This window comes from Tachyglossus aculeatus, chromosome 20 (assembly GCF_015852505.1).
Source record: "Tachyglossus aculeatus isolate mTacAcu1 chromosome 20, mTacAcu1.pri, whole genome shotgun sequence".
NCBI classification, from domain to species: domain Eukaryota; kingdom Metazoa; phylum Chordata; class Mammalia; order Monotremata; family Tachyglossidae; genus Tachyglossus; species Tachyglossus aculeatus.
This window is the reverse complement of record NC_052085.1, coordinates 29376506-29392504: the sequence shown is the minus strand read 5'-3', so window position 1 is coordinate 29392504 and position 15999 is coordinate 29376506. Positions and strand designations below refer to the sequence as shown.

The following is a 15999-nucleotide window of genomic DNA, read 5'->3' as shown; positions in this document are numbered from 1 at the left end:
TCTCTCCCCAACTTCAAAGCCCTGTTAAAATTGCATCTCCTTCAAGAGGCCTTCCCCGACTAAATTCTCACTTCCCTCTCTAATCCCTCCCCACCCCACAGACCTTAAACACAGATCCCTCGGTAATTCGTTTTAATGTCTGTCTTCCCCTCTAGACTGTAAACTCCTTGTGGGCAGGGATCAGGTCTATCAACTCTGTTGTATAGTACTCTCTCAAGAACTTAGTCCAGAGAGCTCTGCACACGGCAAGCACTCAAAAAATATTATTGATTAATAAATATCTGTAGCAGCGAGAAGCAGTGTGACCTAGTTGAAAGAGCGTGCGGGCTTGGAAGTCAGACGATCTGGGTTCTAAACCCTGCTTGCTACTTACCTTCTGTGTGACTGTGGGCAAGTCCCTTCACTTCTCTGTGCCTCGGTTCCCTCATCTGCAAAATAGGGATTCAATTCCTGTTCTCCCTACCACTTAAATTCCGAGCCCCATGCGGGACCTGAATTTCTTGCATCTATCCCAGCACTTAGCACTGTGCTTTTTAAATTATTATTATTTGTTAAGCCCTTATGATGTGCCCGGCACTATACTAAGTTCTGGGATAGAATCAAGATAGTTGGGTTGGACACAGTCCCTGTCCCACGAAGGGCTCACAGTCTTAATCCCCATTTCACAGGGCTTGATACCTAGTAAGTGCTTAATCAATATCACAGTTCTTATTATTTATCTGTATTATTAGCTGGAAGGTGGATCGCAACACCTGAAATACACTAGTATTCTCCAGTAAACTCAGTCATTCACCCTGGCCCGATCCAGCCCATATACTGGCCTGAGACTGAGCTCTTAACTCTGCGGGCTTTCGCTAATACGGGACCTCTGACCTGGGTTTGCTAGTGTTGCTTTGCCCTTTCACTTTTATTGGTTCAAAACCTTGCTTTCACCAGATTTTGCTTGTGTTTGCTTAGAGGGTTTCAAGGCAACGTCTTCCAGGACGCCAGCCACCATTGTGCAAATCATGTTGCTCAGTCTAGCTATCTCCTGAGACCAGAGACAACTATTTCATCTTTAATTTTGAAAAATTAACGCAGTTCAATGAAAATGTTCCCCCTCAAAATGGTACCTGGGTGGCACAACTGGGATTTTGGAAGCTCTGCAACATAATGATAATTAATAATAATTATGGTATTTGTTAAGCACTTACTAAGGGCCAAGCACTGTTCTAAGTGCTGCATAAGTACATTATCTCTAGTCGCTGTTTAAATCACTGAGGAGGGGTACAAACCACTATGTCCAGACAGACATCGCGGATGGGGAACGTATCTGCCAACTCTGTTGTATTGTGCTCTCCCAAGCATTTAGTACAGTGCTCTGCACGTAGTAAATTCTCAATAAACACCATTGATTGACTGACTATGTCAGAGATTACATATGCTACAGATGTCTCCCACACACTGGATTTAAGATTGCAGAACCAGAGGCACTGGCTCATCGAGTACTATTTCACTCTGCTCCAGACCGCTTTACTAGAGATTTTTTAGACCAGGGCCTAGATATAAGTGCTATAAAATCTAGAAAGGAAAATATAATTAACTGTCTCTAATAAAACAACACCATCCCCCTACACCGCCCCCCCCCACCTCTTAAATATTACATTGTTTTATACCAGCAGAACATATTTCAGCTAACTTGTGCTTGTCTGTCTTATCTCCCATTTAGGTCATAAACTTTCAGCAGGGAGAAAGTATGTAGAATGTGGATTAAGATCCCTCACGTGCCTTTTTCAGTGGAAACTTGATGAATGTTTGCTGGCCGATTTACTGACAATAAAAACTCGTCTGTCCTGTTGCCATTCGATGATGAGGATGGAATCTCCTGCCAGAAACTTGGGGGTGACCGTCCATCCTGAGACTTTACATCCTGTAAACTGTTAAACTACAAGAAGCAGCGTGGTCTGGTGGAAAGACCTGGGGCCTGGGAATCAGAGGACCTGGGTTCTAATTCCGGTCCCATCGCCTGTCTGCTGTGTGACCTTGGGTAAGTCTCTTCACTTTTTTGTGCCTCAGTTCCCTCATCTACAAAATGGAGATTCGATACCTGTGCTCCCTCCTAACATAGAATGTGAGCCCCATGTGAGACCTGATTATCTTGTATCTATCCCAATTCTTATTATAGTGCTTGGAACATAGGAAGCACTTAACAAAAAACATGATAATTATTATTATCCTCCTGTAAATTATATCCTCCTTTATCATTATGATATTTGTTCAGCAGTTACTGTGTGTTAAGCACTGTTCTTTTAGGCAAGGATCACATCTGCCAATTCTCTTGTACTTTCCCGACCACGTAGTACAGTGCTCTTTTTTAAAAAAAAAATGGTTAGGCACTTACTATGTGCCAGGCACTGAACTAAGCACCAGAGTAGATAAAATCTAACCAGGTTGGACGTAGTCCACATCCCACATGACGTTCACAGTTTTAATCCCTGTTTTACAGATGAGGTAACTAATGCACAGAAAAGTGAAATGGCTTGCCCAAGGTGACCCAGCAGACAGTGATGGAGCCAGGATTAGAACCCAGGTCGTTCTGACTCCCCTAGGCCATGCTGTGTCTCTGCCCCCGGTAAACTCGTCAAGGACCAGTCTCCTTAAAACATACAATCACACCCAAGCTAAAAACCGTTCTTAAACAAATTTCCAAGTCCCAGCACATCTTCTCTCACAGTTCCCCATTCTCTAAGAATGGCTTTAAAATGCAAACGGCACTCATCATTTTTCAATTTCCATCTTGGCTCCTGAGCGACAACCATTAAAAAAATATGCCAACCCTCTTGGAGATGTTCAGAATTTTTCTACCAAATACGTTCCCTCTCCTGTCTCCCAGACATATTTTATTCCTTACTGTTTCCATGATGTCAGAGTTTCTTTCCGGGCTGCCAGGCAACTGTTCGGGTTTAGCATGAATGCAGACCTTTAAGAAATGACCCTGATTCCCTCGACCTGTACTAGGCTCTCTGTCAGATTTTCAAGGCCCAACAATAAGGCATCTTTTGTGCTGGGCAGTGCCCAGGACACAGACATCACCTCCCCCTCCCCACCCGCCCCTCAATCCCATGGGCCAGCCAGACACATCAAAGTCAACGCTCGCAAAGCCATCATTGCCCGGAAAACAAAACGTCCTGCACGTTTTGGAACCTCTTGTACTGGACAGAAATAGCAAAAGGCCTTGTTTAGGGGGGAACTTGCCCTTGGAAAGAGGGAAATGTCTGGAGAAAGGAGTGGGAACCGAAAGCTGGGGATGAAATGTCCCCTCCCCACGGCCAGGGGAAGCCCTGTGAGTGGGAGATGGGTGAGGGGACTGGAAAGACCCCCAAGGAGAACTTGGGAGACGCCCCCACTCCAATCACCGAGGGCTGGGCCACAAGACTTGACTGCAGGTGTCTGTTGGGAAGAGTATGAAGTTATCTGCTTCTGGGATGGACGCCTAAGTCCGGGACAACAGAAAACCTGAACTAGCTTTCCCTGATTAATCGCCATAAGCTATATCATCCCTTCAGCCACTTCTAGCACAGGTGAACTTACTTACACCCTCCTCGGTACCAATGGGCATAAACCCACTTTATTTATTTATTCTGACCAGTCTAGTTGTAGCATATGCCTGCTTTATTTATTTATTCTGACCAGTCCAGTTGTAAATCTTTTTATGTTGGCCTCCCTGTTGGAGTATCAGCTCCCTCTTGGCAGGGAATGTGTCACTTCAGTATTCTGCCCTTCCCAAGAGCCCGGAGGGCATTCAATAAATGCTGCTTCTCCTTCTCTTCTGAGGCGAATCCTTTCCAGTTTTCAAAAGCTAGGCTGAAGGGACACACACAGTGGTTTGTACATTAAGGACCGGAGGGCAGGGCAACAAGGTTTCGGAACTGGTGGCGGACCTGAGAGTGAAGTAGGGATTTTAGACATCCTCTTGGGGAACAGGCATCCAATTCTGCTACAACTTGGGTTTTTATGACACAGCCTGGAAAAGTCCCATTGGAAATATTGAATTTCCAATGCTGGAGAAGCAGTGTGTTCTAGTGGATAAAGCATGGTCCTGAGAGTCAGAAGGCTCTGGGTTCAACTCCCGGCTCCGCCGCTTGTCCACAAGTCACTTCACTTCTCTGTGCCTTAGTTACCTACCTTATCTGTAAAATGGGGATTAAGACTGTGAGCCCCATGTAGGACATGGACTGTGTCCAATCTGATTATTTGTATCTACCCCAATGCTTAGTGCAATGCCTGGCACATAGTAAGCACTTAAAATACCATTAAATATATGTGTATATATATATATCTATATATCTATATATAGATATAGATATCTATATATCTATATATAGATATATAGATATATATATACATTTTCCCCACAACACGAGTCTCTCCCAGTACAGCACAAACTTCCAGTCAGGACCAGTGGGTTCAGATTAAGACGAAGCAGGCTGGGCCCGAGCCTGTGGTGTTGGTCAACTTGCTGCCCTGTCTTCTACAGCCTCGCTGTACTGAGTGGGACTTTGTTTTTGCGATTTTACAAGTTACTGCACTGAACGGCAAGGGTGCAAAACGTTCCGAGCACAGCGATAATGAAGGAATTTGTTTTGGAAGACATCAAGTCACGGTGGTATCTTCGAACCATCTACCCCCTAACCCATAAATTCCCCGAGACTCAGCGGTTACTACAAAACAATCCCTCCGTAACATGGGGATCTTCAAAAAAATGTAACCAAGCCCTGGGTTAAAGGAGAACTCGCTGTCCTTGTGTGGGCTTCATACCGGAGGAAGTTTCCCGGACAAAGGGCAGACTGAGGGGGGGCTTGTGTTGGATCCAGAATGTGTTCTTAAAGAAAGACATATGGAATTTAGTGTGTGCTCACAGGAGTGTGTGCGTGTGTGTGTGTGTGTGCGGACAGGCACACACACATGGCTTCACTCCAAAAGAAAGGAATTACAATGGATGGAAGGCCAGGAGCGGTGGGTAATGGTGCCAACATTTCCTATTGGTGCCAACATTTCATTTTCCCTTCAAAGCCCTACTGAGAGCTCACCTCCTCCAGGAGGCCTTCCCACACTGAGCCTCCTCCTTCCTCTCCCCATCCCCCCTGCCTTACCTCCTTCCCATCTCCATAGCACCTGCATATATATCTGTACAGATTAATTACTCTATTTATTTTACTTGTACATATTTACTATTCTATTTATTTTATTTTGTTAATGTGTTTTGTTTTGTTGCCTGTCTCCCCCTTCTAGACTGTGAGCCCGCTGTTGGGTAGGGACCGTCTCTATATGTTGCCAACTTGTACTTCCCAAGCGCTTAATACAGTGCTCTGCACACAGTAAGCGCTTAATAAATACGATTGAATGAATGAATGAATATTGGGTGTGGGGATGAAAGGCGCAGAGATGAAATTTGGCAGGTTTCAAAGATCCATTAGGTCAGAAAGACCTTATTTTGGGCCTGTCAGTCCCCTTTGGAAGCCCTCAGATCTTGTCAGAAACTGGGGATGAGTGAAGCTGAGAAAATCCAGCCACCCGAAACACCGTTTTCATCCCCAACAGCCAGAAACTTGTGGCAACAGTTGCTAGCATCCTCAAAGTCAGATGGCATTTACGACTGGGAGTGGGGAGACACAGAAATGGGGAATCAAGAGACACACAGCCTGGCATCCACTCCACCTACACCTCATTTTTAGTGGAATTCAAATACACTCAATAATATGATGAGCCTCCTATATTCCGACCATTGCGTTGGTTAAAAAAAAAAATCAAAAGGGCCGGGCTTCATGCCATATCATTGGATGCCAGACTCCTGTTTTTCTAAATAGCCCATCCCACAGTTAGAAATGTCATCTTCTAAAACCACATGCCTTCTGATTTTTCAGAATAAAAGCTCATAGAAAAAGAACTGATGGTGTTCAAAAATCCCCTGACTGCACAGTTAAGCTGATTCCGTTTCCTTTGGTGGTAACCAGGGCAACATGCCAGCCTTGAATATCTTCCTTTTCCCTTTTGGTGACCATGGTGGAGATGGAAAGGGGAAGGAAGTGTAGAGTTCAACCCTCCCAACATAGTAAGTTGTCCCAAACTACGGGTCCCAGAATACCGTGGGTCCAAAGTGCTCGTGTATTGGGCATGTTCCAACCTGGCCATGAAATTCCAGGCCCTGAGGTCGGGCAACTGGAGGTCAGTCGAAAGAAGGTCAGCCAGTTCTATCCAGGAACCTCCTGATTCCAGGATATTTGCATATTTTTTCCTCAAACTGCCCAGTCTGGTCAACAAAAGCCCCAGCCAGTCACCTGGCAAAGCCACAAAATAAATCATCATCCATATTCCAAGAGGAAACCCTACCCGTGCTTGCCAGGGTCCTGAAAAGAATAATGGGCAGACAAGATCCTTTCCCTCCTAAGCACCATAAATACTGTCCAGCTTCAGAAATGAGTAAACTTTCTAGCTCTCAGTTTTTCCAAGTTAATCTGCGATATTTTCAACTGCCAGATTACCTCATGAGGGAACTAGCAAGACAACATCTGTGAAGAGTTCATCATCATCATCGTCAAGTACAAGTACCAACTTGTACTTCCCAAGGCGCTTAGTACAGTGCTCTGCACACAGTAAGCGCTCAATAATTACGATTGATGATGATGATGATCGTCGAATAAATCCCGGCTCTGCCACTTGCCTTTTGTGGGACCTAGGGTAAGTCACTGGACTTCTCTGTGTCTCAGTTCCCTCATCTGCAAAATGGGGATTCAATAACCGTTCTCATTCCTACTTAGACTGTGAGCCCCATATGGGACCTGATTATCTTATATTTTCCCCAGTGCTTAGAAGAGTGTGACACATAGCATGCACTTAATATGTAGTTATTATTATGATTACTATAATAAAAAAGATTAACTGAGCATCCCCTAGGTGTCTTGGCTTTTGCGGGGGCCGCTGGATTATCTTTGGAAGAAAGATTCTAAATCCCTGCCTTTACCGCAACATCCCTCTTACAGGGAAGCAGCAGTAAGCCTGTCAAACTCACAAGATACCGTAAACATGGATTCTAGGCGAGTCATAGGGCTGGGAGCTCTTTGTGAGGTCATTAGATCCATTCTCCTGCCTTTACTGAGATAGACCACACCTAGGGCATCTCAAGCTGGTGAGATGCTATTTCTAAAATCGCTTCCCACCCTATCCCTAAGAGAAATATCCTTGACTTCTGGTTCCCTACCTGCCCTGTCTGAAGTAGCTTCATAAACTAGCCTAATTCCCTCATGCTGCAGGCTAAACCCCCTACGTAAGTATCAAGTGACTACCTTCCTGAGCAAGGTGACCCTTCAGAAATTGGAAAACTGCCTGGTTTCTCCCTCAGCCTTCTCTTCTCCAGGATAAACAGTCCCAGTTCCTTTGACCTTGCTTCAGCGAATGAACCCTTCTTTTCCTCCTCTTTAAGGGAAAGGACAATGACACTTCTGCAGGAGAATCAGCACTGAGAGCAGGTCACAGGAACCCAAACTCCAGGGAACTGCAGGCTGAGATTCCCTCTTGTTTCGCTTGGCCGTTGACAAAACCGTAATGAAAGCTCATGAAAGTCCAGGCCACTGAAGGACAAGCGAGAGGAATTACTGCGGAGGAAACTTCTCCAAATGCTCAAGGTTTTCTTCCCGGGGGAGAGGAGGAACCGGAAAATCTCCAGAACCCTCTGGATCAGTGGTGAGCCTGGGGGTGACATTCCCAAATGGGCTGTCACCCATTTGGGGTGGGTGGGATCTCAGCTGGGGTGGGATCCCACGCCAGGCTCTGTGTACCAGGGGGCTGGGTGGGCGGGGCAAGTGACGGCCAACTCTCTCAAGCACTTAGTATAGTGCTCTGCACATGGTAAAAGTGCTCAATAAATGCCACTGATGGATTCAGTGATGGTGGAGGGGTCGAGGGGGAGGTCCCAAGGGATTTGTCCAGGTTGGGCATAGTACATGGGTTTAAGGTGGCAGAGCCTCCTGCCCCAACCTGTCATCCTTGCAACCCATCATCCCCACAACCCATCATTTCCCAACCCATCATCGCCCCCAACCCATCATCCCCCAAACCATCATCCCCCAACCCATCATCTCCCTAACCCATCATCCCCCAACCCATCATCCCACTAACCCATCATCCCTCAACCCATCATCCCCTCAACCCATCACCTTTCCCAACCCATCATCCCCCAACCCATCATCCCCACAAACCCATCATCCCCACAACCCATCAACCCCCAACCCATCATTGCCCCCAACCCATCATCCCCCTAACCCATCATCCCCCAACCCATCATCCCCCTAACCCATCATCCCTCAACCCATCATCCCCTCAACCCACCACCCTCCCCAACCCATCATCCCCCCAACCCATCATCCCCCAAAACATCATCCTCCCCAACCCATCATCCCCTCCCAACCCATCATCCCCCAATGCATCATCCCCCCACCCCATCATCCTCCCCAACCCATCATCCCCCCACCCCATCATTCCCCAAAACATCATCGCCCCCAACCCATCATCCCCCCAAACCATCATTCGCAAAAACATCATTCCCCACAACCATCATTCGCAAAAACATCATCACCCGCAGCCCATCATCCCCCGCCCCCCAACCCATCAACTCCCCAGTCCCTCACCCCCCCCACCCCCACCCCCAGGCGGGCACCTTGTTGAGATGGGGGTTGCGAGTGATGTCGTAGCCCCTCTTCCTGAGGGCCGTGGGCGGGGGTCTTCGGGGGCCCGAGGCCCCGGCGCTGCCGGGGCGGGCCCCGGCGGGGTGGGCCCTGCCCGGGGGGGTGGGGCCGGGGCTGGGGCTGGGGCTGGGGCTGGGGCCGGGGCGGGCCCGGAGCCCGGGGGGGCCGGTGGGGGCTGGGGCCCCGGGCAATGGGCGGCCGGCCGGGGCCAGCAGGACCAGCAGCCGCCGCCGCATGCTGCCCGCAACCCGGGCCCGCAGCCCGGGCCCTCCTGCTCCTCCCTCCACCGCCGGCCCCGCAATCTGCGGGAGGGAGGGAGGGAGGGCGGGCGGGCGGGGGGCGTCCCTCAGAGGCTACCCCTCCCCCGCAGGCCAACCCCCCCAAGACTCCCGCACACCCTCCTCTCCCCCAGGGACCCTTCCTCAGGGACCCCCCCCCCCCCCCTTGGAGACCTTTCCCCGGGGACCCTCCCCTGAAGACCCTTCCCCAGGGGCCCTCCCCAGGACCCCGTATTGGAGACCCTCCCCTGGAGACGCTCCCCCAGAGAACCCCCCCCCCCCCCCAGGCCCTCCTAGGGACTGTCCCCTAGGGACCCTCCCCTAGGGATCTTCCTCCGGGGACCCTCCCTTGGAGACCCTCCCCTGGAGACCCTCCCCCAGGGGCCCTCCCCTGGAGACCCTCCCCTAGAGACCTTCCCCCAGGGACCCTCCTAGGGACTGTCCCCTAGGGACCCTCCCCTGAAGACCCTCCTTTAGGGACCCTGCTAGGGACTGTCCCCTAGGGACCCTCCCCTGAAGACCCTCCCCCAGACACCCTGCTAGGGACTGTCCCCTAGGGACCCTCCCCTGAAGACCCTCCCCCAGACACCCTGCTAGGGACTGTCCCCTAGGGACCCTCCCCTGAAGACCCTCCCCCAGACCCCCTCCTGGGGACTGTCCCCCAGGGACCGTCCCCTGAAGCCCCTCAGCCAGGGGCCTTCCTCCGGGGGCCCTCCTCCAGGGGCCCTCCCCTAGAGACCTTCCCCCAGGGGCCCTCCCCAGGACCCTCCCCCGGCCGACCTGGTGCTGCGGGGCGGGGGGCGGCCGTTTGGGGGGCGGCGGAGCGGCCGGGGGCCCCCGGAGGCGGCAGGCGGCCGTGCCAATCGGGTGCCCCCGCCCCCGGGCACCGCCCACCGCTCGGCCCAACCGCCCGGGCCCTCACCCGCCGCCCCCCGCCGCCCCCCGCCGCTCACCGGCCCAGGCCACCCACCGGGACTATCGGCCCGTCCACCGAGGGCACCGCCCCAGCCCATGCACGGGGGCCATCGGCCCATCATCCACGGGGGCATCGGCCCATCCACGGGGGGCATCGCCCTATCCACGGGGGGCATCGTCCTATTCCCGGGGGGGGCATCGTCCCATCCCCGGGAGCATCGTCCCATCCACCGAGGGCACCGCCCCATCCACCGAGGGCACCGCCCCAGCCCATCCCCGGGGGGCATCGTCCCATCATCCACGGGAGCATCGTCCCATTCACCGAGGGCATCGTCCTATCCACCTGGGACATCGTCCCATCCACGGGGGGCATCGTCCTATCCACGGGGGGCATCGTCCCATCCACGGGGGGCATCGTCCTATCCACGGGGGGCATCGTCCCAACCACGGGGGACATTGTCCCATCCACGGGGGGCATCTTCTCATCTACGGGGGGCATCGTCCTATCCACGGGGCCATCGTCCCGTCCACCGAGGGCACCGCCCCATCCACCGAGGGCACCGCCCCAGCCCATCCCCGGGGGGCATCGTCCCATCACCCACGGGGGGGCATCGTCCCATCCACGGGGGGCATCATCCTATCCACGGGGGCCATCGTCCCATCCACGGGGGGCATCGTCCCATCCACGGGGATATCGTCCTATCCACGGGGGGGTATGGCCGCAGCCCATCCACGGGGGAGCTGGAGACACGGGCAGATCCCAGTGGTCCCGCCCCTGCACATGTGTACACACACACACACACACACACACACACACACACACACACACCCCCCCCCCCATCACCAGCGGACCCCAGCCACAGTCCGAAGCCAACACCAGTTCAGGACTCTCATGGGGTGGACATGCCCCTGGAAATGCCCCTGGAGATGTCCCCGGAGATGCCCCTGATGCCCCTGGAGATGCCCCAAGATATGTCCCAAGAGATGCCCCAGAGATACCACCAGAGGTGCCCTTGGAGATGTCCCTAGAGATACCACCAGAGATGCCCTTGGAGATGCCCCTGAAGATGCCCCAGAGATGCCCCTGGAGATGTCCCTGGAGATGCCCCCAGAGATGTCACCAGAAATGCCCTAAGAGATGCCCCAGAGATACCACCAGAGATGCCCCTGGAGATGCCCCCGGAGATGAGGCGATGCCCTCCCAATAATGGGATGGTGCCCCCATGGATGTCCCTGGAGATGCCCCCAGAAATGCCCCCGGAGATGCCACCAGAGATGCCCCAGGAGATGCCCCAGGAGCCCGAGCCTGAAAGCAGGTACCCCACGGCCACAAGTTGGGCCCTCTCCCACCCTGCCACACACCAGACAGACCCAAATCCAGTGCAAGGACTCAGTGGGGAGCCTGGCATCCGGCATGACCTGCTTGGGTATACAGTTTGTGTCACCTCCCCAACTGTTCCCCAAATACACTTGGGCCAGAAGGATTGGATCTTTGAGACTCATTGCAGATGCTTGGGGGAACAGAGTCCCCGAAAAACAGAACAAACTTTCCCTCTGGTGTTTGGGGGCCTAGGGGGAGGCTGAGGGGAGTTAGCAGGGGGCATTCTCCAATATGTGATTTAGTAGCCACTGCGACAACCTGAGGCCGCTTCATTTGCTCCGGTATTGTTAAATCGTAATAAGCACAGGCTGCTGATTCTTGTTTAACTTTGCCACGGTTTTATTCATCGCGTTTCTAGAATAGGAAAGTTTTTTTTGAGGTCACAGATTTATCGGTCATTGAGACAAAAAGTCTGAGCTGGGCTGGGCTCTGTCTGGATTTTTTTTTTTTTTTGGATGAGACTGTGAGAATGCAGCCTATATTTATGCTCCTTGAAGTGAAGAAAGGTTAGATAAGGCTATTTCTGGCCCAAGCCAAATCCCTGTTGCCCCCTGTCATTTCACTGTTATTCCTGAGGAGATTTCTTCAGGAGTTCAAGGACGCCAGCCCGGCTCTCAAATCTGAACATCAGCCCAGGCTAATTCCATGAGTGAGATTGAGATTGGTCTCTTGTGTGTGCCTTACAATCAATCAATCGGTGGTATTTATTGAGTGTTTACTGAGTGCAGGGCGCTGTGGTCAGCGCTTGGGAGAGTGTGACACAACAGCTGACAAGATAAGCATTTCAGTTTTGGGAATTAGTTTCTGTCTGGGGTTGGGAGTTGTCGAACAGCAAAACCGAGCGATGTTTCAGCAGCTGAACTCTGAATTTGGCTCCTGAAGTGAAGGTCGGAGCTTCTGGTCTCAGGTCAGAGATAATCATCCCGCACTCAATCTGTTTACTTTCCGGAATATTGATAGCTTACAGATATAAAAGGTCACAGATGGAGCCAATCTAGTCTCCATGACTATTGTGCATTGCTTAGTAATAAGAACAAAAACAACAATAATAATAGCTCAGTCATTCATCTGATCGTATTTATTGAGCACTTACTGTGTGCACTTGGAAAGTACAATTCAGCAGTAAGGAGAGACAATCCCTGCCCACACTGGGCTTACAGTCTAGAAGGGCTTACAGTCTAGATGGTCATCAAAACAAGAAAACAGGCATCAATGTAAATAAATAGAATTATAGATATATACACCTCAAAACAAGTAAACAGACATCAATATAAATAAATAGAATTATTGACATATACACATCAAAATAGGCATCAATGTAAATAAATAGAATATAGATATATACACATCAAAACAAGTAAATAGACATCAATAGAAATAAATGGAATTACAGATATGTACACATCAAAACAAGTAGATAGGCATCAATAGAAATAAATAGAATTATGGATACAATAAATAGGCAGCAATATAAATAAATAGAATTATGGACACATATATACATAAGTGCTGTGGGGCGGGGATGGGGGAAGAGCAAAATGGACTGAGTCGAGGTGACGCAGAAGGAAGGGGAAGCTGGGGAAAAGGGGGGCTTAGTCTGGGAAGGCCTCTTGGAGGAGGTGAGCTTTCAGAAGGGCTTTGAAGGGGGGAAAGTGTGCTAGTTTGGTGGATTTGAGGAGGGAGGGCATTCCAGGCCAGAGGTAAAACGTGGACCAGGGGTTGATGGCGGGACAGGTGAGAACAAGGCACAGTTAGCAGCAGGTTAGCTGAGTGTGCAGGCTGGGCTTTAGAAGGTGAGAAACGAGGTGAGGTAAGAAGGGGCAAGGTGATAGCTTTGAAGCCAATTGTGAGGAGTTTTTGTTTGATATTATTGATAATAATAATAATGCCATTCAGCACTTACTATTTGCCCAGCACTGGGGTAGAGGTATCAATATAAATATTGATATTGGGCAGGATAATCAGCCCAAACACAGTCCCTGACCCCCGCAGAGCTCACAGTCTAAAGGGGAAGGAGAACTGGCTTTTATTTCCCATTCAACAAACGAGGAAACAGAGACACAGAGAACTTAAGCGACATGCCCAAGGTCACACCCCAGGTCTCCCAAACTGGTGGGCTTTCCACTAGGCCATGTGGCTTCACAACATAAAAATACTGTTTTGGGATTAGAAGCCTTCCATTTACTGATCCAATAGAAGACTGCCAGTACAGGTGTAAATTTGTGATACAAGGTGATACTTTACTGTGAAACTGAAGACATCTGAGTCTGTGCAAGTTGCCCTGCAAGTTGCCAGCATGTTCACAACATAAAAATACTGTTTTGGGATTAGAAGGCTTCCATTTACTGATCCAATAGAAGACTGCCAGTACAGGTGTAAATTTAAGTGATACAAAGTGATACTTTACTGTGATACTGAAGACATTTGAGTCTGTGCAAGTTGCCCTGCAAGTTGCCAGCAGGCTAAAAAATTCCTCTGTGCAAATTCTCAGGAAGTCTCGAGATTCCCAAAGTCTCAGGACTGAGGCTCATCCATCACTCTGGGATGGGACACTCCGTTATAATCAGTTCCTCCTGGGAATTTCATTTCAAAGTTTGGCTACACTCTGGATTTACAGAAATGCTTTTCTTAAACCAATCCGTACCCAGAGAACTGTCAACCTCAGGGCCTCTGTAGAGAAGCAGCTTGGCCTAGTAATAATAATAATAATAATGATAGCATTTATTAAGCGCTTACTATGTGCAAAGCACTGTTCTAAGTGCTAAGGAGGTTACAAGGTGATCAGGTTGTCACACAGTCTTAATGCCCATTTTACAGATGAGGGAACTGAGGCCCAGAGAAGTTAAGTGACTTGCCCAAAGTCACACAGCTGACAAGTGACGGAGCCGGGATTTGAACCCAGGACCTCTGACTCCAAAGCCCGGGCTCTTTCCACTGAGTCAGCACGGGCTGAGGAGTCAGAAGGTCATGGGTTCTAATCCCCGCTCTGCCACTTGTCTGCTTTGTAACCTTGGGCAAGTCACTTAACTTCCCTGTGCCTCAGTTACCTCATCTGTAAAATGAGGATTGAGACCGTGAGCCCCACATGGGGGACAGGGACTGTATCCAACTCCATTTGCTTGTATCCACCTTAGTTCTTAGTACAGTGCCTGGCACATAGTAAGCGCTTAACAAATACCACGGTTATTATTATTATCAGGAGAGGAGCTGCTCACCTCCAGGAGAGTTTTCAGGGATATGGGAGGCAGGTTCGAAAGCCGGGTGTGACACACTGCAAATAGAAAATACATCAGCACAGCCGAGCCCTCAGCCAAGCCCTCTGGCCATGCCCTCAGTTTGGACTGGATTGTCAGACATACTTGGTCTAGTCAGCCCTACCCACATGTCAGACAGGAGGGCTAGCACTATATTTACATATATGAGTTGGGGGGATGTGCATTCATATATGTCAGGGCAAAAAGACACCTTAAAGTTTCAGAAACCGGGGAGAGTTGGGGCTTTTTTTTTGCCTAGGTTTTTAACAGTAGCGAGTTTGTGAATTGTATCACTATACCCAGTAGACTAGAAAAATATAAAGAATGTGTTTCCGCTGAAGTTGAGAAGCAGCGTGGCTCAGTGGAAAAGAGCCTGGGCTTTGGAGTCAGTGGTCATGGGTTCAAATCCCAGCTCTGCCAACTGTCAGCTGTGTGACTTTGGGCAAGTCACTTCACTTCTCTGGGCCTCAGTTCCCTCATTTCATCATCATCATCATCAATCGTATTTATTGAGCGCTTACTATGTGCAGAGCATTGTACTAAGCACTTGGGAAGTACAAATTGGCAACACATAGAGACAGTCCCTACCCAACAGTGGGCTCACAGTCTAAAAGGGGGAGACAGAGAACAAAACCAAACATTTGTAAAGTGGGGATTGACTGTGAGCCCCCCGTGGGACAACCTGATCACCTTGTAACCTCCCAGCGCTTAGAACAGTGCTTTGCACATAGTAAGCACTTAATAAATGCCATTATTATTATTATTATTACTATAACTTATACAGACAGAAGATATCAATAGAGTCCAAAAAGGTTTGAATACATTTGTTTGCTTAGTACAGTGCCTGACGCATAGTAAATGCCTAAAGAGTAAGTGCTCCTGTGGGCAAGATTGCTGATGGATAATCTAATGTGGGAAAGAGCTCTAGAGACTGGCAGGTGAAAGGGATGGTGTCAGAGGACCTGGGTTCTAATCCTGGCTCTGTCATGTGTCTGCTGTGTGACCTTGGGCAAGTCACTTCTCTGTGCCTCAGGTACCCCAGTAGGGATTAAATTCTACTCTCTCCTACTTAGACTGTGAGCCCCATGTGGGACAGGGACTCTGTCCAACCTGATTAATTTGTATCTACCCCAGAGCTTAGAACAAGTGCCTGGCTCATAGTAAGTGCTTAACAAGTACCATTATAATAATAAGTATCAATCAATAATATTTTTTGAGTGCCCCCTGTGAGCAGAACACTATACACAGCATCTGATACCCAGAATCCCAGGTCCTTGAGCATTTTATAACTTCACTCCAGTCACTTTTTTTTTCTTCCAGGAAATCCAGGCTGGAGCATTTCTGCCCTGTCAGAGATCAAAAGTTTTGTGTATGACCAGTCTCGGCATGCAAATATGCTGAAATGCTAAAGTTCATTAGAAGATTAGGGCTGAAACCATGAGGCATCTTAA

At 49.8% G+C, this 15999-nt stretch overlaps 1 protein-coding gene across 1 annotated transcript in view; it reads right to left on the bottom strand.

The window, feature by feature from the left end:
• Positions 1–10588, bottom strand: part of ME3 (malic enzyme 3) — a 69821-nt gene extending 59233 nt beyond the window's left edge. The window contains exons 1-6 of the mRNA XM_038761677.1: positions 10516–10588; positions 10216–10399; positions 9969–10093; positions 9779–9894; positions 8910–9022; positions 8693–8810 (exon numbers count right to left, since the gene is read on the bottom strand). Of these exons, the coding sequence (XP_038617605.1) occupies positions 8693–8810; positions 8910–9022; positions 9779–9894; positions 9969–10093; positions 10216–10399; positions 10516–10588 (729 nt within the window). The remainder of the gene's footprint in view (positions 1–8692; positions 8811–8909; positions 9023–9778; positions 9895–9968; positions 10094–10215; positions 10400–10515) is intronic.
• Positions 10589–15999: the final 5411 nt, after the last annotated feature.